Consider the following 24,957-nt stretch of genomic DNA (forward strand, 5'->3'; position numbering starts at 1 on the left):
ATCATTGCTCATATGTAAAAACTAAATTTTGTTCTCTTGAGATAATTAAAAGTGGATTGTCTTTTGTGCTGAACTACTCATCTGATTCTTCCCCCATTGTGCTTAACTCCTGTTTGGCTAAATAAAAAGATTGCAGACTCTGGTCATTCATCACCATAGTTGAGAATGCTACTAGAAAGTAGTTGTGGTAGAGTCATGGTTCAGGAGCTTGGTCTTTGACTTCTTGTGCAGAAACTGTGTCTCTGCTTTCATGAAACTTATAAAAGTCAGGTTATGCTGCATAGATTACCCTAAATTTATACTTCAGGTCTGCCATCCTAAAGGTACAATAAATCCCATTTGTGCCAAAAGACTTAGGTAAGGTTCATATCAATATAATAGAATTTGGTTGCTTTGTCCCTTTCTTGACCCATGCTTTTACAGAAAAGCTGACCTCTCTTAACTATGAAACCCAAATTTAAGTAATGATGGAAATTGCTGCTGTGCTTGTGGGTATGTTGCCTTCAAGCTATGGCAGCTAACAAAAGTTTGCAGGATTTCATTGTACTGCAGTCAGACTGGTTGTCATTTGATTGTTTTTGCACTATTGGACTTGACACAAAATTGTTCTGTTTTCTCAGCTCAGAATAAGGTTATGGCCAGAAAATTCATTTCAGAAAGGGAAATTTTAATATTTAGATTTACTTATCTTTAAAGAATTTTTATTCTTTGTCATTGTAGATATTTACAGATATTAAATTTTTGCATTTGTTATTTTAAAGAAATTCATTAGTCCTCTTATCGTAAGGCACCTTCCCTAGAGGGCTTTAAGGATTTTGGAGCAGGATGTGAAACTGAGGTCATGCATGAAAACAGTGATGAAAAGAGACTCTCTGAGAAATGGGTACAATACTTAAAGGGACTATGAGAATGGATGGAGGGCAGAGAACATCCCTAATGGATACTGCATGAGAGAGAGACAATGGAACTGAGCATTCTGAATCAAGTTGTTCTCTTGATCTCAGCAGATCAAGTATTATTGAGTACTGTACAGTACTATTGAGTACTACATTCTGCTAGAGATAAATCCTTGATGCGAAGCTCAGTGCAAGTGTTGGAGCAACATGTTTTTATTTGTCTTTTTTTTTTTCCCCCAAAACTTCATTGGTTAATTCATTAATAGTTGCTCAGGGCCTGTGGTAAATGGAATTTCATGTCCATGTCTCAAGTATATCCTTGTTTGGTACAGTGAAGCTGACTTGCCTTGTAAAATAATTTTTCTAGCGAAAGGACATGCAGATTTTTTTTGTATCCACTTTACAGAAATAAAGTAGAGAAACAGAGTGAAAATTTCCACATTATTCTATATTTGAAGACATCTTCTTTGTATTTGTCAGTAATTGTTAATCTTAATTCTTTCTTACTTGAATATTAGATCAAGGAAGATGTAATCTGGAAGCTTTTCTTCATTCTAATTGAAAGAATGAGAATTTATTTATTTGAGAAGTTATATATTTTAATATAATTTGTCAATAAATTTAATACAAATTAGCAAGTTGAAATTTTAGGAACTCTGGATTTTTTTATATCAGGTACTAGTATTGGTTGCTAAAATTTGTAAAGATCATTCTTCAGGGAACAGCTTGCAATTATTTTCATGCTTAATTTTCGCACTGAGTTTGTGCATTATCAGTTCCAGAGGACAGCTTTCCCAGAAGATCATTTAACCACTTTACAAAGTGTTGTTTTTAATTTTTTCCTCAGGCTTTTATTTGTAACATGTGCTTCAAAGTATGATACCAGGCATCATAATAGAATTCTAATTTATGCAGAAAACATTTCTTACCAGATTTCTCAGTTCCTTTGGTAATAATACCCAGTTGGTGTAGATTTCTCCTGTTGGCTTCATTTTTCTTTCTCATCTGTTTTGTAAAAAAAAAAAAGATTTATTATCTTGATAAAGGAGGAAAATACAGCATTGTGCCTAGCAGTTATATTTTCTGTATCATTAATTTCAATATCCACAATAAGAAGTGTCACGTAAAACAGCTTCAAGTCTACAAGAATGATGCTTTTGAACTCCACTTCCTGCCTTTCATGGAGGGAAATCATGCTTTTCAGCTATAGACTATGCAGGTTAACAAGTTTTTTATTTTGTTTTATTTTTCTCCTGGAAGAGACTTTCAGTCAGGTCAAATCAGTCAGACAGTCTGCCTGTGTCCATTCTTGCATCTTGCCTGAGGAGTGCCATTTTCTGCCTCTTTTGTAACCCTGAATTTCAAAGGTCTTTCTATCTCTGAAATATTTTGTCAGGTTTTTCTTCTAACTGTGTGCAGAAAGTTAAATTAAAAATTTAGTTTATGATTTGAACATATGAAACAAAAACATATCTGGAACTTTATCGGGCATGAAGGCAAAATTTATTGCTAGACTACAGCTGCAGAAACCCATAATCTGAATAATTTCCAGATTATATTGGATCTTACTTACTGTGACATTTAGTCTGTGGGTTCATTCACTGCTAAGTAAGTAGTGGAAGGAAACATTCAGGCTTACCCTGAATGAGTGTCAAAACAATTAAAATTGTAGCTTAAAAGGATCAGTCCATTTTAAAGAGGTACCCGTAATTTTCATTCAAATTAAAAATATTTTGGAAGACATTTTCAGATGTATGCTACTTATAGTCAGGAAAGACAGGAGTGTGCAGCTCCAGTAATTCCTGATTTAGGATCACCAGCAGAAGATAATGTGCCAGAATCTATTCTGACAATGATCTTGGCAAATATTTCTTTACAATTTATTCTGTTTCATAGCCAAAGAAACTCGATTTTGTTCCTTTGGGGAGGGAAAACAGTCATAGCTGTAGAATAAATCTGGAGATGGTATCACCTTGACTCCCTTTTGAAAGAGTTTGTGGAACCTCCACCATTTCTTGGGGCTGTAGACTTGTGCCTGCCAGATTGGCTGCATAAATATTTCATTCATTTCTGCTCAAAGTAACTTTGTCAATTACTTCCACAGAACTTACTAAATTGCAGATAACTATGTTCAGCTAATTAACACTTCTTTGCTGTTCAGCCAGCACTGAGATCTCACATGAGTATCCTAGTTCTTTCTCTAGTCATCAGTTAAAAAAACAGCAGTGACATAAAAACAGTTCCCTCAGTGCTTTATCTTTCAAGACGCCTGTAGTCTGAATTAAAAGCTGGGCAATGCACTGCTGAATTCAGCAGTGATCTGAGAATTTTAAGTCCATTTTTATCCATTTCCATGAGCATGCCTGCCTTATTAGGGCAGACTAGTAATGTGACCTTTGCTACAGCCAATACACCTCCTTGGTCTGGGTAGGCAGCAGGTTCCAAGTCCAGGCATCCTGTGGCATACCCTTAGCTATACAGATTGCATGGAACTGGCCTGCTTCCTGTGGGGCTCTAAGAATGGACATGTGGTAGACACAGACAAAGTTCCTGTATAAGTCTTGTACAAAATACTGGCAAATAATGGTGTAGGTCCTGTGTGCACACAAGTCTTGGATCCCACTTCTTTTAATGCTTTTAATTCTTACTCAATCTTGCAAAGGTCTTTATTTCATGCATGCACCATATAGAAAATTTCACTGTTTCTTAAATCTAACTTACATAATGTGTTTTGTTACAATAAATCTCATAGAGAAAATGAATATAGCAATGATATTAATAGTCTTGATAATATCTTTTTCCTTGTGTATTTAAAGGAATTGCAATGACCTCAACAAGAATGTTTGAGGAACCTATTCAGGATGTCTGATTGAGAATCCTCAAAGGGGGATTGCTACCTGTCCCAGGTAGCACTGCTATATTTTGGGTGTCTGCAGGCAGTGTCAGACCAGCTTTTAAAAGCTGCTGTGTTGGGACCCCCAGGTTTCTCTACCTGATACAGATTTTCAGGCTTCTTTTATACTTCTTGTCACACGAAGTCTGTTGTTTCAAAAGAATAGTTATTTCCAGAGAGACCACCATGCCTCTTGACTCCACAGATGGCCTACACTCACTTGTAAGTAAGTACCCATGCACTGTTTGGCACACAGCAAGCCAAGATTCATCCAATCCATTGTCATGGGATTGTTCAGCCCTTGTAAAAGAGGACAGCACAGAAATTCTGCCCTGTGTTTTCACTCTCCTCTCTTTGCAGGCATACCAGGCAGCGACTATATCAATGCTAATTACATAGATGGGTACAGGAAGCAGAATGCTTATATAGCAACACAGGGGGCATTGCCAGAAACCTTTGGTGACTTCTGGAGAATGATGTGGGAACAACAAGGTGCAACAGTCGTCATGATGACAAAACTAGAGGAGAGATCCAGGGTAAGGAAAACTTATGCAAAGTTGATAATATTGTACCTGAGTTACCACTAATGTGTTTTGTTTCCATCATGCATATTTTCCTGTCTTCTTTATATGTATAAAAACTGTGGGGTTTTTTTAGGTTACCACGACTCGAAAGTGTCTGCACCACAGAAATTAATTGTATATGGGAAATCTTGCTTTCACTATGAAACTTCCAAGTCATGACGTTTATTTAGTATTTTTTTTTATGCTCTGGAAAATTTTTAGTTTTTTGATCACAATGATTTTGGGGGTTGTTTTTTTTTTTGTAATCATGTTGGAAATCTTACGAGGGGCCCAAAAGAGTTACTTCCTCTGTAATAATAAGAATATTATTGTATCGTCCTGTTATAAGGAAGTTAATGTATGTCAACAGCATTCAGTTCTCAGGTTGAAATGGTATAGATTCACCATTATTTAACATCAATGATGATTTGGATGTGCTTGAGAAAAAAATTTTTTTTTTTTGGGTGCATGCTGGTTGCTAGGAAAATTACAACAGCACCTACTATAACAGAATACAAAATTATCCATGGTATTTCAAATTCAATTTTGCAGACCAAAGTAAAATTAGGAAAGTAAAGCACAAAAACGTGCAGATATTGTTCTGATAATAGTATGATACTATTCAAATAATAAAACTACAGATTCTGTTATTAGAATAGTTATATTAAAATATGTGCTATATGTAAAGGGAAATAAAAAATATTAGTTAGGTTTTTTAATAAGATAAAGAAAGGGATAGAAAGTGTAGTAACAGACCATGGTGTGTTGCATGAAGATTTACTAGTTGGTCTATATTTGGTGGTATTTATCAGTTCTAATAGTGGATGTTATTGGAGAGGAGGGAGTAAGAGGAAAAAAGTAACAGAAGAGAAGAAAAGAAAGATGGGTAGAAAGAGAAATGAGAAAAATCAGCAGCAGCAGTCAATCAGGAAAACAAAAAAGTATTTTGCCATCAGTGGTGGTTCCTCTATCAAACTTTTTCTACAGTATTTTATGTCAAGAGGTACTTGAAGTTTTCATGGGTTGTTTGTGCTCATGATACTGTTACCATTGCTGGGGGTGCACATTGGCTGGGAAGAGTGCTGCACAGCTGGTTCATTGCTGAGCTTTCTGCAAATACATTTATGTGGCCTATATCATAAGCCAGAAACTTCAACTAAATGTAGAAATCAGAAAGCAGGAGAAAGAAGTGGTGACTCTAACATCAGTGGTAACATCACTTCCCTTGGGTCCCTGCCAGCAACAGCAGAAGGGTTTTCAAATCCAGGAGGTGAATAACAAACGGGAGTGTCACAGAAAAACACTGCTTCAAGCATTCTGAGGTACTCTGTCCTAGAAGCTTGCGTGAAGGGTCAGGAAGCTGCAAGTGAGAAGCAGGCTGCAGGACTGCAGGTGTAAGGTGGAAAAAGCTAAGGTATCGAAGGCTCTGTGCAATGAGTTAAAAAATGCCATGAATATGGGGGATCAAGAAGAGTTCAGTAGTATAGAAAGTCATTACAGAGGAGGACAGATTTATCATCCAGACTGGTTTTGAATCGGTAAAAGTATCTCACAGAGGTAACTAGATAATAGTTGATATTTCAGTAGTTCATGGATGAGCTCCATTTCAAAATTAAAATATTTCACCATGTGTCAGCTTGGAATAGGGTGGGGTGCACCATAAAGCCTAATGCTACACTGTGTTGGCATCGATGTCTTTTTCATATGCTTGGATACCTATAATTGCAATGATTATGTTACTTGAACCTCGTGGCAGCAGTCATTCCTTTCTGGAGGCTTACCAAAACATACATATTTATTCTTTTATCCTGTCATTTCTATAAGTAGACTAGGCTTTTTGCAGTTCAAGCAATGTATAACATTCTAATGATAGAGTCACTTCCCACATGTAACTTCAACCTACATTAACACCACTGCTTTTACATGGCAACTAGTACATAGCGCATGGTAATTTTAGCAGAATTTTTAGTTTTATCTTGGGTCTACAGACCTTGTCTGGTCCAGGCACTACCTGTTTGGAATTGCGAAAATGTAATTCTGCCCATTTCTTCACTAATTAATTCTTTAAAGCTGCTGGTAAATGACACCAGAGCAAAGAAAAAATCTGTTCCTAATAAGCGGCCCATTGCAGAAGGTATACTTAAGTACTTGAAAGTTTATCTTAACACTGCAGGCCACAGGCAGCGGCTGTCTAGAAGGATGTTTTGATGTAGCTAAATGAAATTCTCATTCTCTCCAATAATTGCCTAGCAGAGTTTTAAGCTAACTCTAGCCTTTGTTGGCTGCATCCTAAAAAAACACTGATCAGAATAGTAATCACCTCCGTAAGTGATTAGCATTCAGAAGCAATACATTCTCTAAGTGGAATGAGAACTAGACATTCTAGTCAATGGATTGCTCATGCATTCAGTGCTTATATTTGTGTATTTTTGTGCATAATTTAGCGCCTTCTGTGTTCATAGGCTGAATTTGATGCATTCATTGCAGAGCATTACATACCAGCTATCCAGTACATAACTCAGCTCCCAATCTCAGAGTCAGCAGCTCCATGAATATGGCATACCACTCACCTCTTCTAATACAGTAGCTACATGTAATATAATTAATGGTATTGATGGTGAGGCAGCAGTGGGAATCACTGCGCAGGGAAAAAACCCAGTGATGACATTACATTGCTATTTTTTCTCGTGCTATCATTTTTTATATAGCTTATTCTTGTAGAGGAAAAACAAGTGAGATTTCAAACATGAAATATAAGCACTGTTACATATCATTAGGGATGAAGAGCTTTGCTAATTTTGTTTCTCTTTCTCCTTTGATTCTGTTTTGATTGCTTTTGTGTCTTGGCAGCCTGATCATTATTCCTGCTGCAAGGCAAGATTGTTTCTCCCTCAGACTTTCTGCTTTCTATTTCCATGTCGTCATTTCTGTTTAGCTAGCTTTTTTGCATTATAGTAGTCCTGCAGCCTGGTATCAGCCTTTATAACCTGGACTGCATAGATAAAGATGAGGATTTTAATTGCATCTGCAGAAACAAAGTTGGTTCATTAGCATGTGTTAGATGTTTGAGTGACTTCAGATTTGAGAATGTTCATGTTTTACAGCTGAGTAGATCAAATGAAGATGTTACAGTGAATTCATTATTCATTTGTTTGCCTGTAAGGAAGCTTCGGGAAAAAAAGATCTTTCACTTATAACCTTTTACACTTTGTTGGTTTCATATTAAATGTCATCACCTGAATTTCCCTTGACCTAAACCAGACTACATGAGAAAGTCAGTCTCATCATTCAGCTACCATGAAAATAATTTGTATCAAAAAGGATTACACACATTTGCGGTGCATGGAACAGTGTTAGTAGCATTTTTGTCACAGATATGAGTTTAATCTTTGTGAAATAAAACAATATTGAAAGCTGTAAATTTGAGATTAAAAAAAAACAACAGCTGCACGTTATACTAAGGAAAGATGTAAAACATGTAAAACTTTAATATATAATACCTCTCTTTCCAACTTCTCTGTCTTCTCCTCTACCCCAAGCGGTACAGATTAAATTTTGTTGTTGTTGAGTTTTGGGTGCGGTTTCTTGGTCCTCACAACTACTCAGGTGTTCTGAGTAGTCATGTGGTGTAGTGAATTTTGTGAATGATCAGATGAAAAATCTCTCTTTATAGCAAAACATAACCATGTTGCCTCCAAAAGGAAGCATATAGTCCTTCCTTCTTTTTCAGGGTAGGATACTATTGTAGATTGTCCACTTGCGAGAGGACTCAATCCTTTCCTTCTCTGCTTTGTAATTCTGTATTTTGAATACATTTGCTGTGTTATCTTGGAACTGATAGAAAATACTTCCCTCGTTAACCTCATTACAATATTTTTTGTGTTGGGACCCCATTGCCTAGGTTTAAAATCTTTTGACAAAAAAACCCAGTCAGGTCCAAGCTAAATGAAAACATAGTGACACTATCAAGTATTCTAATATTGGAAGCTAAATAACACTATAATGTCAATATCAAGTTGATATGGAGCCAGATTCTGAACTTCTTTACTGATGAGGAAGGCTTTAGTTTTCATAGTGATACTATCAGCTTCATGCAAATTGGGTGATTACTAAGTGAATACGTGCGGGAACTACATTTGTGGCATTCTGTTAGCCTGAGTCAAACACCTATTTGACTGTCGTGAAATGGATATCATCATCAATATTATAAGCAAAACTTATCTAAAAAACCATACGTGTAGAATAATCATCTTGAATCCTGAGTCTTCATTGGGAAGGGGGAGATCAAAACAAGCCCAGTAGAAAAGTGACATATCCTGTCTCAGATTTTATTCCCTATTATTGATACACATGGGACTATTTAAATGAGTCCTGAATTTGTTCAGTAAGAACACCAAAAAAAAAAATTGAAAGTCCTTGGACCTATCATATCTCAACTTGTCACTGATACCTGAGAGAGTCAGGAGAGATGGCACTGTCACAAGAAAAGGTAAATGGACTTTTCCTGGTATTGCTGAAATGCTAAATAGGAACTCCTATTATTCCAAGTGTCAAGCCTCAGAACACTTGTGTCTGAGTATTTCAGCAAAAATTTTGTAGATTTATAGACTATTCCATGTGTAAGAAAAATGGAAAACAAGTGACAGTCGAAATATCAAATAGGTAAAATAATTGTTTGGGGTTTGTTTTGCTTGGTGGGTTGATTGGGTTTTTTAAAGAGGATATAATAAATTAAATCGGGGAAGGTTTATTCAAGTTCCTCTAGTACAAAACCCACAACAACTGGAAAATGTAATTGTACATTGGGACTCCTTAGTAAAAACAGCTTTGAAACAGATGTTGACAACAAAAGATTTCTACGTCTTGCTATAGGAAAGGAAAAAATAAAGGCAGGTCTAGGAAGAGCACTACATTTTTCTACTCAAAATGTGCATGTTGCTAAGAGTTTTCTTGAATCCTTATTTGTTGATGGCAGAGTAGGCACTGATATCCAATCTGTCTGATTTGATATGAAGAGTACATGCGCCACAGCAAGTAATAAGCACAGAAAATGAAAAATGCAGTTTTCTTTTCTGTATGATATATATGCAGCAGACTTTTATGTAATTGTGATGAAGTTAGTTTTCCATTCGTTGTGCAGGGCTTCTGCAGCAGATTTCAGATCTTTCCTCGTAAGTATGTTTGGGTAATACTGGAGGCAATACCTGTCAGAATATTGCATCAAAAATAAGTGACAATTAGACATTTTCACTGAAGGAATAGAGAAGTCAGCAAGAGGTGGACTTAAAAATTTATTCAAGAATATTGTCAATATGGTCCCAAGTGTGCCTGTATTCTACTATATTTAAGCAAAATGTAATTGATTTTTGCAGAAAAATTTCACTGGTGTTTTATATGGGGCAGCACAGATATGTAAAAATGTGCCTTTTTTAAGTTGTGAAATGTATTTATATAGGAAAATATAAAAAGAAAATTTAGCCATGCTTTGTAGCAACCAAAAAATTCAAGTTTTTAGCTGATAGGTAGTACATTAGCCTATAAGTCAGCAGATATTATTAGATAGGACACATTGCAGATGGCATTTTTTCATGCTAAAATGTACTGTTTTACTAAAGAGGAATTAAATACGCAGTTTTGTCATTGTTCATTCCCACTGATACCTTCTGTACCAATAATGTTCTATCAGAATTTTATTTCACTTCTTTAGTGCTCGCTGCATGCTAAGATATGAGTCAGATGAAGAATGAATGAGAGAACTGGGGGGAAAAAAAAGAAAAACACAAAATCAAGTACACCATGTGTTCACCAGATTTACAAAAATAAAAATGTGTAGGTTTGTACTGGATTTTTTTTCACTGTAACAGAATGCCGTGGCCACAGTCCAAGAATTCCTACACCATCTTATGAGGTAGAGTCACCAGTTGTAATGTCAGAATTGTAAAACTCAGTCATAACTGTTTATTATGGAAGGATTCTCAGAGGCACAAGGGCAGGAACATGGTCAGCTCTCAATTTCTATGACTGAAATTTAGTCAGTCATAGGTGCTTAATGCATGCAAGAATCTAATCCAATAAAGCTTAGAGTTTCTTTTTCTAGGCTCATTTCTGGTGGAAGAACTGTGCCAAGGTTGCTCAACTAAAATTCAGACTATGAATATCGTCCAGCAAAATAGCTGTGGAAATGCCATACTATAAATAGGGTTAATTTTGGTTTTACACAGTAAATAGGTTATTTCAAAGTCTGGTTATTTCAGCCTATATACATTTGAAGTTGAGAACATACAGAATTAATGTCCCATGTGAAAAGATGTTGGTAAATTATAGAGAATCTAGAAGAGAGCAGTGATGATCAGATGCTGGAGAAATAGTATGATTTTTATTTGTTTTATATATAAGACTGAAGGAAATCACAGTAGCCTTTCAACATATGAAAGACTGTTTAAAAATTTCATAGTAATCAACCATTTTCCCTGCCTTTGGGGCTTTAAGGAGGAAAAAATAAGCTATTCAGCAAAGATGATTTATATTGAACTTTTAAAGAAGTTCCAAAATGTAATGTCAAGAATGGAACAAGCTTTATAGGATATTGTGTGCAGTCTCTTCCATTGTAAGCTTTCAAGAACGGTTTGCACCGGAGTCTTACCTGAAATGGTCTGAAGTTGTCAATGCCTGGTATTGCCAAAAGTATTTGTCTAGGCAACCATGTAGGTTTTTTTGTGTTATCATTGTGTGGTTTCTTTTAGCTGTTAGGGTAAATTGGTGGTTTTCTCTGAAAATATTATTTCCCTGAAACAAGTGTATAGCAAGTGCTTTAGTCAAAACCATATTCTAACTCTGTAATTAGACTTTATTTTCTTGATTCCTTTGCTTTGTGCTTGAGGTAAGATATACACTACTACCTCATATAATTCCTTATACAGACAGAGGAACTATGCCACGTGTAGAAAATGCCCATTGAGATTTTGAGTTAGAAGATTAAAAATTCTGGTTGTTTTCAAAATTGAGTGGATGTAGAATCTTACAATTATTACGGTTGGAAAAGACCTTCGTAAAATCCAACTTTTTACCAAATAACACCATACCCACTAAACTATATTTCAAAGTGAGATGTCCACTCATTTTTCGAACACTTCAGGGGTGGTGACACCCCCACTTCCCCGGGAAGCCTGTTCTGATGCTTAACCACTGTTAGTGAAGACATTTTTTTCTGATATACAACCTGAACATCCCCTGCTGCAGTTTGAAGCCTTTTCCTCTTTTCCTGTTGCTGGTTGCCTGAAAAAGATCGACCCCTACCTTTTGGGAGGAGGAGGAGGAGATCAGCCACAACCTCCTTTCAGGTAGTACTGGAGCACAATAAGGTACCCCCTGAACCTTCTTTTCTCCACTGAACAACCATTGTGTCCTCAGCCACTCTTAATAGGACTTATATTTGAGACCCTTCACCAGCTTTGTGACCCTCTCTGGACGCATTATTAGCTCATGTTTGGTTTAGCATTGTAGTGTATTCCTTCAGCGCACAGTGTTCTGTCAAGCAATTTTAGGCTTGAAAGTGTCAGAGGGTGGATTTAGTATTGTTTATTAAAAAGTGATTCTACTTTTCCTTATTTAGCAAATCATGGTGAAAAAACTCAAGGCCAATTGTCCTTTATGGCAAGCAACAAATCAGGAAGATTTAAGTTCTTCTAACAGGTGTCTCTGAAAACAAATATTATTTTTAAAGTTTTACATAATTCAAGTTTTACATAATTTACAGAGCTTGTTGTGTGTTCTAAGGAAGTTAATGGATACCAATGGATACTGAGCTTGGTAATCAATGCTTTTGCTAGGGGATATATCTGGTCCACGTAACAGAAACTGTATGAAATGCATTTATGAGATACAGAATTTCATCTATGTGTTAAATTAGCCATAGAAAGCTCAGCTTGACTTGAAGTTGCATTCGAAAATCAAAATCGAGAATGAGACCTCCAGGTCCACAAAATACCTTCCAATGTATCTTTCATGTATTAGTTCTGTTTCAAGTGAACCAAAGACATAATAATAACAGATTTTTTTTGATCTGATGTTCTTTCTTTTGATCCTTTTGTTTCACTGATATTTAACATAATATTCATATCAGCTTAAACAGGTAGTTCTCTTTTATGGAAAATAGTAGATCTTCATTACAGCACTTGAATAGCAGGCTGAAATGTTCAATATGTTCTTCATACTGTAATATCTTATTCAGTGAAAGGATTATTCAGGCTGCACAGGGTGATCAGCCTTGAGTACAAGAGGATGAAACAAAAAGTAGACAACACATTCACTTCTCCAGTCAGTCCATTCATTTAAACCTTTTCAAGACATTTTTGGAAAATCTTGCTGAACATAACTGTTTGACAGACTCATCCTTCAAAATGAGTTCATTAAAATCATGCCTTCTCTACTGTTAGAAAGAGCTCCAAAAAGCCATGTCACATTGATATCAGAAATACAGTTTTGAACTATTCATTGCTTGCATGTATGAAGATGAAAATTGAGATAGAGAACACTTTTAAACTTGCCCAATATTCCTTTCAATATCTCTTTCCTTTTGTTTTAATAACCATACCACACTCTTTCATAAGGATCAGAATGGAAAAAGTCTGGAGATAATTTCTTTAAATAATCAATTATCTTTCAGTGTTAACTGCTTATCTATTAATCATATCTCAGAAATTCCATAAAGTAGGCGTGTCTTGAGGGTCTATTTGAAGCCTTAGTAGAGGACTAAAGTTTGTTATGAATTGATTAGCCTATGGTTAATTTGTGTTGCCTCCAGATTCTTACTGGAATTTTTTTGTGGCTACTGTAATTAAGACCAAAATTTAAAACGTATTTATGACTATGAATTTATATTTTAATCTTTCATTTAAACCTAGACTGAAATCAATGAGTGACACTAGAGCAAGTCTTGTTCAAATAAAATAGAAAAAACCTGTATCTGTACTCTGATTTTTTTTTAATCTTCGCATTATAATCTCAAATACTATTGTCGGTGTCTTTAAGCTTTAGAGTCAAAGCAGCCTAATCTTTAGGTGGCAAGGCATTGCTGGAAAAAGAAAATAGCTTCGGAGTAACATCTGTTTGGAGACAAAACATTAGCTGAAATGTCTGAGGCAGTAAATTAGCCTAATAGGGTTTGAGACAGATTCCACCACCAACAATTAGCACTACCTTTCTTATTGCATAATTATAATTGCCATTCAACATAATTTATTATTCTTCTGTTTTTGAAGGAAGATCATCTGAAAATACTATAGAAAATTCTGTCTGCAAAAGTCTTTTCTTAGTAAGAAAACCAGAGCAGGAAACTATGTTCTACTGGTATTCTACATTCTAGATTCACCATAATTAATACGCTACTCTTACAGCAAATCATGTGCTATATGTATCTGCCTTACACTAGTTTTCTGTCTTTTTCCTGATCTTTTTTCATTTTGTCCTTAAAATCTTAGATGGCTTATAACAGCTGGTTCATGTGTTAAGAATCATCTGAAGGAGCTTTTCAGCGTGAAAGATGGAACTTTATACTGGAAAATTATTTCTCTACCCTTGAATGTCAGGAGTCTTTGTATTCATACCTTCATATGGAAATAGACTTCCTTCAGCTCTGTTGATGCATAGCAGCATGCTCTCTACTGTCTATGACTTGTTGAAGTGTGAATATCCACGAATATTAGGAGCACTGTAGCTGAAACCCTTCAAGTCTGAAAATGTCTCAAGCTTCTCATTTTTAATGAAAAAGATGCATTTACATTTTTTTTACAGCTTTGCTTTCAGTGAATACTTGTACTTCCATAAAGAGTAAGGATTTGCATGGTCTGGGTGGAAGAAATGTAGAGAAAGAAAATATGTATGTTTGAGAGCAAGTTAAGAGAATGTGCCTATCATTAGTTACATATTCTACCTACATCCACTTCTATGGTACCTAAAAAGATTTCTTAATGTATTTGGTCATTTGAGAGATGCTCTGATTTCATATGTAGTGGTTTTGGCAGTGTGCAACTTATGATCATGAATTGGGAGATGCTGTCAGAGAGCACAATGGTCCCCCTGTTATCCAGGAGGAAGCAGTCAGAGAACTTCTGAGACACTTGGATATTCATAAATCCATGTGACCAAATGGAAACCATCCCAGAGTCAAGAGGGAGCTGGAAGATGAGCTTGTGAAGCCACTCTCCATCATTTACAAACAGTCCTGGCTCACTGGCAAGGTTCCAGATGACTGGAAGCTGGCCAATGTGACACCCATTCACACAAGGAGTGGGAAGGAGTATCCTAGTAATTGTCAGTCAGTCAACCTGACCTCAGTAAAGCCCAATAAAGTAATGGAACAGTTTATATTGAGTGTGCTCACACAGACCTTACAGGGTGGCCAGGGTATCAGACCCAGCTGGCATGGATTTAGGAGGTGTAGTTCATTTTTGACCAACCTGGTCCCTTTATATGACCAAGTGACCTGCCTGGTGATGCCGGAAAGGCTGTGGATGTTGTGTACCTGGACTCAGCAAGGCCTTTCACCCTGTCTCCCACAGCACACTCCTGGAAAGCTGGCAGCCCACAGCTTGGACAGGAGCACTCTTTGCTGGGTTCAGAACCGGCTGGATTGCCGGGCCCAGAGAGTGGTGGTGAACAGTGCTGCATCCAGCTGGCAGCCAGTCACCAGTGGTGTCCCTCAGGGGTCTGTGCTGAGACCAGTTCTGTTCAATATTTTTACTGATGACATGGATGAGGGGATTGAATCTTTCATTAGTAAATTTGTGGACAAAACTAAGCTGGGATCATATGTCGATCTGTTGGAGGGTAGGAGGGCTCTGCAAAGAGACCTGGAATGGTTGGATGCATGGGCAGAGTCCAATGGGATGAAGTTTAATAAATCCAGGTGTCGAGTCCTGCATTTTGGCCACAATAACCCCTTGCAATCTTATCAGCTGGGGATGGTGTGGCTGGAAAGGGACCTGGGGGGTACTGGTTTCAGCTGACTGGACATGAGCTGGCAGTGTGTCCTGGTGGCCAAGAAGGCCAATGGCATCCTGGCCTGTATCAGGAATAGTGTGGCCAGCAGGAGCAGGGAGGTCATTCTTCCCCTGGACTCGGCACTGGTGAGGCCACACCTCGAGTGCTGTGTCCAGTTCTGGGCCCTCAGTTTGGGAAGGAAGTTGAGACACTTGAGCATGTCCAGAGGAGAGTACAAGGCTGGTGAGGGGCTTGGAACACAAGCCTTGTGAGGAATGACTGAGGGAACTTGGGGTTATTTAGCCTGGAGAAAAGGAGACTCAGGGGTGACCTTACCACTCTCTACAACTCCCTGAAAGGTGGCTGTAGTCGGGTGGGGTTTGGTCTCTTTCTCCAGGCAGCAACTGAAAGAACAAGAGGACACAGTCTCAAGCTGCACCAAGGGAAGATAGCAGAAAAGAGTTTTTTATGGAAAGAGTGACAAAAGTTCTGGAGTGGTCTGCCTGGGGAGGTAGTGGAGTCACCATCCCTAGATGTGTTTAAGAAAAGACTGTATGTGGCACTTGGTGCCATGGTTTAGTTGAGGTGTTAGGGCATGGATTGGAGTCTGTGATCTTGAAGGTCTTTTCCAACCTAGTGATTCTGTGATTCTGTGAATTCTGTGACAGAGAAAGTAGTAGTAAAAGGTATGCTTTTCAGTACTTGCAGTTACATTTCTCTTTAAAAAAAAAAACACTCTTAAATCACCAGTGAATTATTTTACACTCATGTGTCTGGTTCATTCATCTTGCCATCTTTAGTCACAGGCAAGAGAACATTAGATAATTACTGGCAAAAGCTATTCTCATGTACAGTTAGTGGCACAGAAAAACTTGTGGGGTGCAGGTGAATATAGTCTACTATGGAAATGATCAAACCTTGGATCTCAGAGCTACATGGAGAAAGATGATGACTATGAGGTGAGAGCTCATCAAAGGTATATTAGAAAATAACTGTCACAATAAAAATTGTATCTCTGGAGAGGGCTAGTATTATCATTACCATACTTTGCCAAATTTTTTTTCAAATAATTTACAGAAGCAAGGGAGAAATGGCTTTTACTACACAGAAATTAAACACAAGCGAAAAAGCTAAAGCAAAAACACGTTTGGCAAAAAATTTCAAAATTTCCTAGTTGACATTTAGAGTTAAATTTTGGATGACTCAAGGGGGTTGAGATTTCTTTTCTGAAAAGAACATAGGATATGTAACCTCTCCCACTTCAAGAGATGACAACTGGGATCTTAAAATAGAGTAAAAGGTTTGGAAAGAACTCTGTCTCAGAAAGTAGTGTCTTACCAATTAACTTGTATTATCTGGTCCTCTGCTGCCAGTGAAGTCCAATAGAAAACATTGCTTGATCTCTCAAAGATAAATTGGACTCTAAATTGTTAGGAGTATTGGGAATATAAGGTTTATGATCACAGAGCAAAAGAGTGTAGGAGGCACATAAGGACACATCTCTGAAGAAGACCTCTTGATCTGAGAAAAATCAATAGGCAAAGCGGACAGAAGATGCAGTTCAATCAACTTACACTTCGTGTGCTCTTCCAGAAGGTCAAATCCACATCAACCTGAAATCATGTTTTCTTTCTAAAAGAATTGATACTTATTTTCATCAGTTTCCACTTTCAAATAATATATATACTATGCTACAAATTGAGCTTCTTATTGAACACTTACTATCTGCTTCCAGCAGCAGTCCTCTACATCCCGTAGCTCTCACAGAAAGTATTTTAGAAAAATTGTACCATAATTGAAGTTTATGTTATATAAACTAGTACATTAAAAAAACCCCCAAATAAATTCTCCACCTAAAGGAGTATGCACGTTTATTTTTTCCCAGCCTAACTGAAAAATAGCCTTCTAAGTCTGAGTAAATTCTTAACATTACATTACTCTACAAAATAAAAATAAAACAAACATTTTCTGTCATTTTCATGCTGATCAAATTTTGTTGTTAGCGAACTGCAAGCTGGTTAATTTTTCAGGAATGCTTTCTGGAAGCTGGTACTGCGTCTATAAGCATAAAATTTATATGTGAGATCTGCCCAGTGAAGAAGACAACAATATATTTAGGCATGCAAAGGCACAGCTACACTTTTCTCTCTTGTTTGAATTTTTAAAAATCATTTTTATTATTAAAAAAACTTTAAAAACCCTAGATTTATGCAGAGTAAATCTGTAGTTACTAAGATTACAAATTACAGTTATTATTTACCAACACTTTCCATGAAAAAATGTGTCATTCCATGGGAATTGAAAAATAATAAACCACAACTTGTTTGTTTAAAATACAGGTAACCAATATAGACATGTTGCACTGTTTCTATATTAATTATAAAGTGAAGTTAGATTTACTATAATTATTTTCAAATGTCTCAATTGAAAATGCACTTTTCAGTTTGATTTACAAAGACCAAGGGGACAAGTACTAGGAATCATGCAAATATATACTGGATGTTTGTGAACTACTTGCAGTACTTACTCTTTCAGTAAATGACACAAGGAAGTAATTATTTATTTACTTAATAAGAGAGTTTTTTCACTATCAATCCATTTTTTTATAGAGCAGTATCAATAAGCATTTTTATTTACTTTGTTGCAATTCATTATCTCTAAATTAAATTATCATTGCCTGTAAAAAATTGTTTCCCTTTGCCACTAATTAATTCTTATCCCCTGCTTCAGTGGCTAGATTTTTTTTCTTCTCCATCTAGATTACTTGTTCTCAGACAGTGATTTGTGAGCCATTAATGATCTGTGACCTCTGAGCCTCAAAATAAAATGATTTGTGAGCAAAAGCTATTTGGGTCTGGAGAGCATACCAAGTCTTTTTTCAATAAGTGTTGTGCAGAATGAAGAACCTGGAGAATACACAAGTTTCAAAGATGCATATCTTAATTTTCTATTTTGGGGAAATAATCAGTTTTCCTCATGGATTATCATGACAATTCACATTTTTTTACTGAAAATATTTTGCAATATTCTGCTATTGTTGTTTGTTACATTTAGTGTATTCTCATTGAATTTCGTATGAGTCTGGCTTGAAGTGATTAATGAAGACATGTATTGAAAAAAATGTTTTGGTACTGGACTCAGTCTAAACTTCTTTTTTATATTGTAGCAGGGCTAATTGGTAAGAATATATTGCTATAAATAGAATAGAGATTGACTCTCTGTTTCACCCATCAGCCACTGAAAGTAAAATGTTTTAAATTACTTGACTGCCATACAGCTTTGTACTACATTTTTGGTGGCTTTAAGGGTTCAGCATTTCTGTTTTCTTAACAGTTATTATTGTAAATGTCCTTTTTAACTGAAACAAATTATTGAGCCTTAGAAATGATGATAAAAATATTGTTCTCTTATGTGTCATCTTACACAGAATTATTGCATATTTTAATATTCTAGACTGTGGCATTGTAAAATTAAGATTCCTCTGAATGAAATGTTTTGTGTTTTTTTAAATTTGATGGATGAACTCTCCATCAAACCATGTTTTCTAAATGCCTGTGAACCCAGTTTCATTACATGCTTCTTCTCTGAGCACTGATCTCAGAAGAAAATTTTTTTTCTCACATCTACTTAGTAGTTGGTGATGCCCTTTAATTTATCCATGTACTGGAAATATTTCTAAAAACCTATTTGTTTGTACTGAGCTATTTCTATACATAATAAATATTAACATCAAAGCAGTAGTTTATAATTTTGGGGATTAATGTAAAATGTGACAAATATTTAAAAACGTTCCACCTATGTTGAAGTAATTAGTACTGGTAGTAAGTTATGGACTGTGAAAAGTGAAGATATAGATCACACTTTAAGCTACTATAAATTGCTTTTTTCTTCAGCGTATCTTACATTTATTTGCATATCCCAATTATCTGTCCTACTGAACTGGCCCATTATGGAAGAAGACATTATATCATGTACTACGAGAAGAGTTTTTCTTGTGGATAATAAAATAAATGTCTTGTGTTGGTAGTTGGCCATTCTATCTCCACATATTTTTAAAGCCTATGGTGATATACAGTCAGATATGTAATAACTTTCAGTATTAAATGTAGTAAATTATAACATGTTTTTCACTGCAGGTGAAGTGTGATCAATACTGGCCAAGCAGAGGCACAGAAACTTATGGACTAATCCAAGTGACCCTTTTAGACACTGTTGAATTGGCAACATACTGTGTTCGTACATTTGCACTTCACAAGGTATATATACTTATATATACTTACTAGATACTTTTAAATAGAAAGGCTGGCAGTTTTTTCCCTCACCTCCCATTCCTTTCTTGCTTTGTATCACCGGCCTCCCTCCTGTCACCTTGTCATCCTTCTTCCTTTTGCTTCCTGCCTTACCTGTGTGCCTTCTTCCCTTACTTCCTTATTCCTTTTCTCTCCCCTTCTCCTCCTTTCTAGCCTTACCCTTGTTTCCTTCTAACAGCGCTGAATATTGAGACTTCTACAGAGTACATTTTCCTGATAACGTGAAGTTATGTAAGTTAATGCAGAGCTCTCACCATGAAAACCTGAATACTTGTGGTGCACAAATGTACAGTACATTTAAAGATCTTTCATTGTTTGAATCTGTAATTTGGATTTTTCTCCATAGCCAGAGTTCTTTTTCTTGCTGGCCCCAAATATTTAAACAATTTTCACTGGTATATATGCTTTTGCAGTTGTTTCACTGAAAAGTGCTGATATAATCTCAAGTAGCAGTTCTGTCATGAAACTTTTAAATTTCATAGAATGGCTCAAGTGAGAAAAGGGAAGTGAGGCAATTCCAGTTCACTGCCTGGCCTGACCATGGTGTCCCAGAACACCCAACACCATTCTTAGCTTTCCTGCGACGAGTCAAGACTTGCAACCCACCTGATGCCGGACCTATGGTTGTGCATTGCAGGTAAGCCCAAAAGTTTCTTCAAATCATGTTATGTCAAGGTTCCTGCTTTCTGTTTTGTTGCAGATGAAAGTATGATTTTTCTTTCAAATAGACTTCTGAGTCGCTCAGAGAAAAAAGTGGTTGCATTGCAAATTAAGGACCTGGGTATGGCACTGCCAGCTTGGGTGGGCTAGAATTATTTTATTTGGTCTATGCACAACTAATTTAATTTTAATACATCAAAAGATCTTCAAGGAGAATTTCTGCAGGGAGGATACAAATGTATCTGTGTTATTCAGAATGTGACGTGAAAAAAGAAGAGGATGGTATTGGTTTAAGAGCCTAGGTATAGGGAAAAGTGTTCTATAAGCAATGAAACACTTTTTGAAATTATTACCTACTTATATTGTGTGAAAAAGTAGCAAACATGAGAATTAAGATAGAAAATTTCAGGTAAGACCTGAATCTGTATTAAAGGTTGAATCCTCAGTTTAGGACTTAGAGGAGCTGAAAATGCAAAGGATGTACCTGGGTAGCAAGCTGAACCCAGTTCCAGGGAAATTAGTGCTCCATGCTTTTTTGCAAAGTAGCAAGCCTCTTCAGGCATTATAAGGTATGACTTAATAACATTGGAAGAAAAAAGTTAGCTGTTTTTTGTGTGATGGGACAAAGGAAAAATGAAGAGGAAGAGATACAACTTCTTTGGAATTTGCTGAACAGATATTTGAGAAAGCCTTAAAATCATGTTGATAAGGACATTATCAGAACATGTATACCAATTCTGATTGAAATAAACTCCAAGAGGGGTTCCCTCATTCCAGGGCTATATTTTCATCCATTGTATAGCTTGCTTTGTAGCCCTTTTCAAAGCAAGTTCCTAAGATCACTGTTTCTTGTGAACTTCATTTTGGAACACCTTCAGTTAGTAAGGCTGAGAGCTACTATACGTGTATCTCTGAAGTTACAAATGCTTAGCATATTTGAAAACCAGTCTTGCTTTTTTCATCCAAAACCTGAGGAATAGTAATTACAGCATACCACCATGTCTAGTTCTGACTTCTTATATTGATAACCCATCCATGGAATCTGATCATTTAAACACTTCTGAAGTGATTGAAAGAGTCTTCTGTAAACCAGATGGAAAAATAAATTCAACAGGAAAGCAAAATAAGCAGAACTTAAATATTGAAATGCACAGACTGTTTACAAAATACCAGAGAACATGGAACACAGATATTAAATGTTTATTTAAACACCAGGATTAAAAATGTGGAGTAATTATAAATAACAAGACAAATATATTCATAAAGTTTATTGAGTGTTTCTTGACTGGAGACGAATATTATTGTACTTGCATTTACAGGGTCTTAAAACATTTTGATTATTGTCTAGGATTTTAGGTTTCCTCAGATACAACTTTGTTAGCTTGATCCATATATAGCATACCTCCAAAGCTGCTCAACAGTGAAGATGCTATACACTACATCAAAACCAAACTTAATAGAAGAAATTAATTTTCCCACTCTGGAAAATCTCTTATTATAATAGCCTAAATTACCACTATGCAAAAATAGACAAATTAAATCCATTTTTATGGCTGTTCATTGGAAAAGATTAAATAAAATGCATTGTTTGTTATTACTCAGTGGTACTGATGAACTACAAGGCAATTATTTTCTCTTTGTCATTAGTTTTGCTTGCAGATTTCATTGAAGTGGTGGTCAAGTTAGGTAGTATGATTTTATGCCTGAGGGACTTTTTTTTATCCCAAATTCCTGTTAATTTATTTATCAATAATTTATCTGTAATAAGCATAATCTGCTAGATATGAGCTTTTTGCCTTATGTATACTTACTAAAGACATTAAGATTTCAGTCACTTCATACAACCTAGCCTCTAAAAAACAGACTTCCACATATCCTAATATTTTAATAAGGTTTTTAAATTTGACTCCTAACAATTTGTCTGTGAACAGAATTAATGTAACCAGGTTTCTGAAAAAATTTAAAATTTAAATAAAAAACTTAAAATTTAAATTTAAAATTTAAAATAGGCTGGACATTTAGCATCAAATATTCTGGACAGTCCAAAGTTTATTAATGTTCTACTTAACTTCTCAATGTAATGTGTTGACTATCCAACTGATAGACTAACAAGAAGTTACTATAGAGTTTCTCACAATAATGTCTCACAATAGTAATGTTAATGTGAGTGTCACTTTCCAGGCATACTGTAGCAACCTTATATTCAGGGATCTGTATTGCCTTATCATTTTAATTTCAGCATGATTTTGTTAGGGCTGTCTTGTGCAGGGACAGGAGTCAGACTTCAGTAATCGTTGTGGGTCCCTTCCAACTCAGATTATTTTGTGATTCTATGATTATTAAATTGGTTCAAAAAAAAATCAAAATAGGAAGAACTATACAGCATCAACACAGTATTTTTCGGCTAAAGGATATGTCTTTCATACAGCAATATGAAAATTCTTTCTATTTGGTTTGAAATTGAAGTACTGGACATGCATAAACGTTTCATTTCATCTCATAAAAAATGAATTTAAAACAGTTAAGTACAAACTCTGCACATTAGTATTTTTTTAATTAGAATCTGCCTTCCATTTTTTTCCTTCTCTGTTGCTCACTTTGTAAGTTTCTTCATTCCAATCTTTCCTTTGCCTATTATAAGTCATTTAACACTTTAATCAATTTTTTTCTCTCCACGTCTGGCCTGATCCTTATTCTGTGGAACCTTCTTAGTATATTCTAGCTGTGTCCTTCAATTCCATTATTTTCTCAAACTTATTTCATTGTTGATATCATATTGCTGAACTATTCAATGAAATATGTTTCTACTTTTTTAGTATTTTTTCTGAAGTAAGATTGTAATTCTAATGGTAATTGTCATTCTGATTTTTGCCAAGCATCTCCTTTTACTTTTACTGCCCTCTACTAGTTGCTGTTTTCCACTGAGATATTTTTCTGTTTTTGACAAATGTCTTGGTTTTGATTTTGTTCCTTTCCTGGCCCCTAGTCTGCCTCTACATCCTTTTTAATATTCCTCTTGTCCTTGTTCTGTATCATGTCTGTCATTGTCTCCCATTTTGTGTTCAGGACGCCTAAATCCCTTTTCATTAAATTCCCCCTTTTCATCATCCAGATTTAAAAAGTACTTAAGACTTTTCTAACTAGAGCCAAACAATATCATACAGAACCATATCTTATATCCTTTGTCTATGGCAGACAGTCCTTTTAACAATATCTCATTGAAGGAGTAATCTGAGTTTAGTTTCTAGAAGGAGCACAGGATTTTTAACAGCAATTTTAAGCCATCTGAGACATCACTAATACTTTCTTTTATATTTCTTTCAGTACCTACCAAACTATCAGAGCTCAGGAAATTCTAATAATCACATTACAGAAGTATAAACAGAATGGGAGTTGCCTTTCAAAATGTGTTTGATAAAAAGAAGGAGTAGGCTTGAAGAATCTGTGGAAGCCTTTTTCTGCAAACTTTTAAACCGTAGAGACTGAAAAACAAAAGCTATCAACAGTACAGGGAGAATTTATTTCTCACCCTGTGTGGGTGAGGAACACAAGAGCCACCTGTCTGTGTTTTGATCCTTACAGAGTAACCCCCTATTTATTCTGTATTTATGGGTATGTATTGCAAGTGAAAGCTTTAGCCCAAGCTTTTCCTTACTGCATTTCTACCCATCTGCCTTAATAATGACCAGCAGTTGTCTTTCAGTCCATTTCATGTTAAGGGATTAAATGTTTTTTCTAGTTTGCTCCATGGTTTTGGACATAGCTTAATGTCCAATAGAGAATTAAGGTAGATGGAGACCCAGTTCACGAATGACCCCCCCGAAGTTTGTATCAGAGCCTCATTTGTTGGTAAGCTATTTTAATATCCTGTCCCTAGGAAATGGTTTCTGAATGTGTGAAGAATTTGTGTAATAATTACAGTGTGCTTAATGTGAAGAAGTCTGAGTTGAAAACACCTGGCTACTGAAGAGCCCACCCAGTAGGTACTTGAATACCCTCTGTTCGTGTAACAGTGACCAAAAAAAGAAAACATACTTCTATCTAGTGAAATTAACTGAGAATGTACATACTACTATTCTACATTACTAAACTTGATGATTTCTGATAAATGTATGTCAAAGATACACAAATAGAAATATTTTAATAATATTTGTGTGATAATAGCAAAGAAATACAGAATTATATGATCAGAATTTCCAAAACATTGGTAATTATTTATTATTAATATATATGCAACAGGTATCTTTGCTCATCATTTAGACATCTACTTTAGATAATGGTTTGATTGCCTGTACAGTATTGAATTTGAATCTGATATAGAAGTCAAAAATACGTTGAGAATTTCATAAGGACATTGTACCAGCCAAAGTTCTTACTTGCTGCTATAGTTTAACCTCAGCCAGCAGCCAAGCCCCACACAACTGCTTACTTACTCCTGAACCAGGGAAGAGAATCACAAGAGTAAAAGCTGGAAAACTCATAGGTTGAGATAAAAGCAGTTTAGTAGGGAAAGCAAAAGCTGCACACACAAGAAAAGCAAAACAAGGAATTTAGTCATTTAATCAGTGCTTCCCATGAGCAGGCAGGTGTTCAGACATCTCCAGGAGAGCAGGGAAGACAAATGCCATCAACCCAAAAGACTCCCCCTTCCTTCT

The 24,957-nt window shown here is 35.9% G+C and overlaps 1 protein-coding gene across 50 annotated transcripts in view; it reads left to right on the forward strand.

Moving 5' to 3' along the window:
* Positions 1–24,957, forward strand: part of PTPRD (protein tyrosine phosphatase receptor type D) — a 1,163,449-nt gene that overhangs the window by 1,107,416 nt on the left and 31,076 nt on the right. For all 50 annotated transcript variants that reach the window (XM_038124763.1, XM_038124765.1, XM_038124766.1 and 47 more), the window contains 3 exons: positions 4,150–4,325; positions 19,469–19,588; positions 20,125–20,279. In XM_038124763.1, coding sequence (XP_037980691.1) covers positions 4,150–4,325; positions 19,469–19,588; positions 20,125–20,279 — 451 coding nt within the window. The remainder of the gene's footprint in view (positions 1–4,149; positions 4,326–19,468; positions 19,589–20,124; positions 20,280–24,957) is intronic.

Source organism: Motacilla alba, chromosome Z (genome assembly GCF_015832195.1).
Source record: "Motacilla alba alba isolate MOTALB_02 chromosome Z, Motacilla_alba_V1.0_pri, whole genome shotgun sequence".
Classification (NCBI taxonomy): Eukaryota; Metazoa; Chordata; class Aves; order Passeriformes; family Motacillidae; genus Motacilla; species Motacilla alba.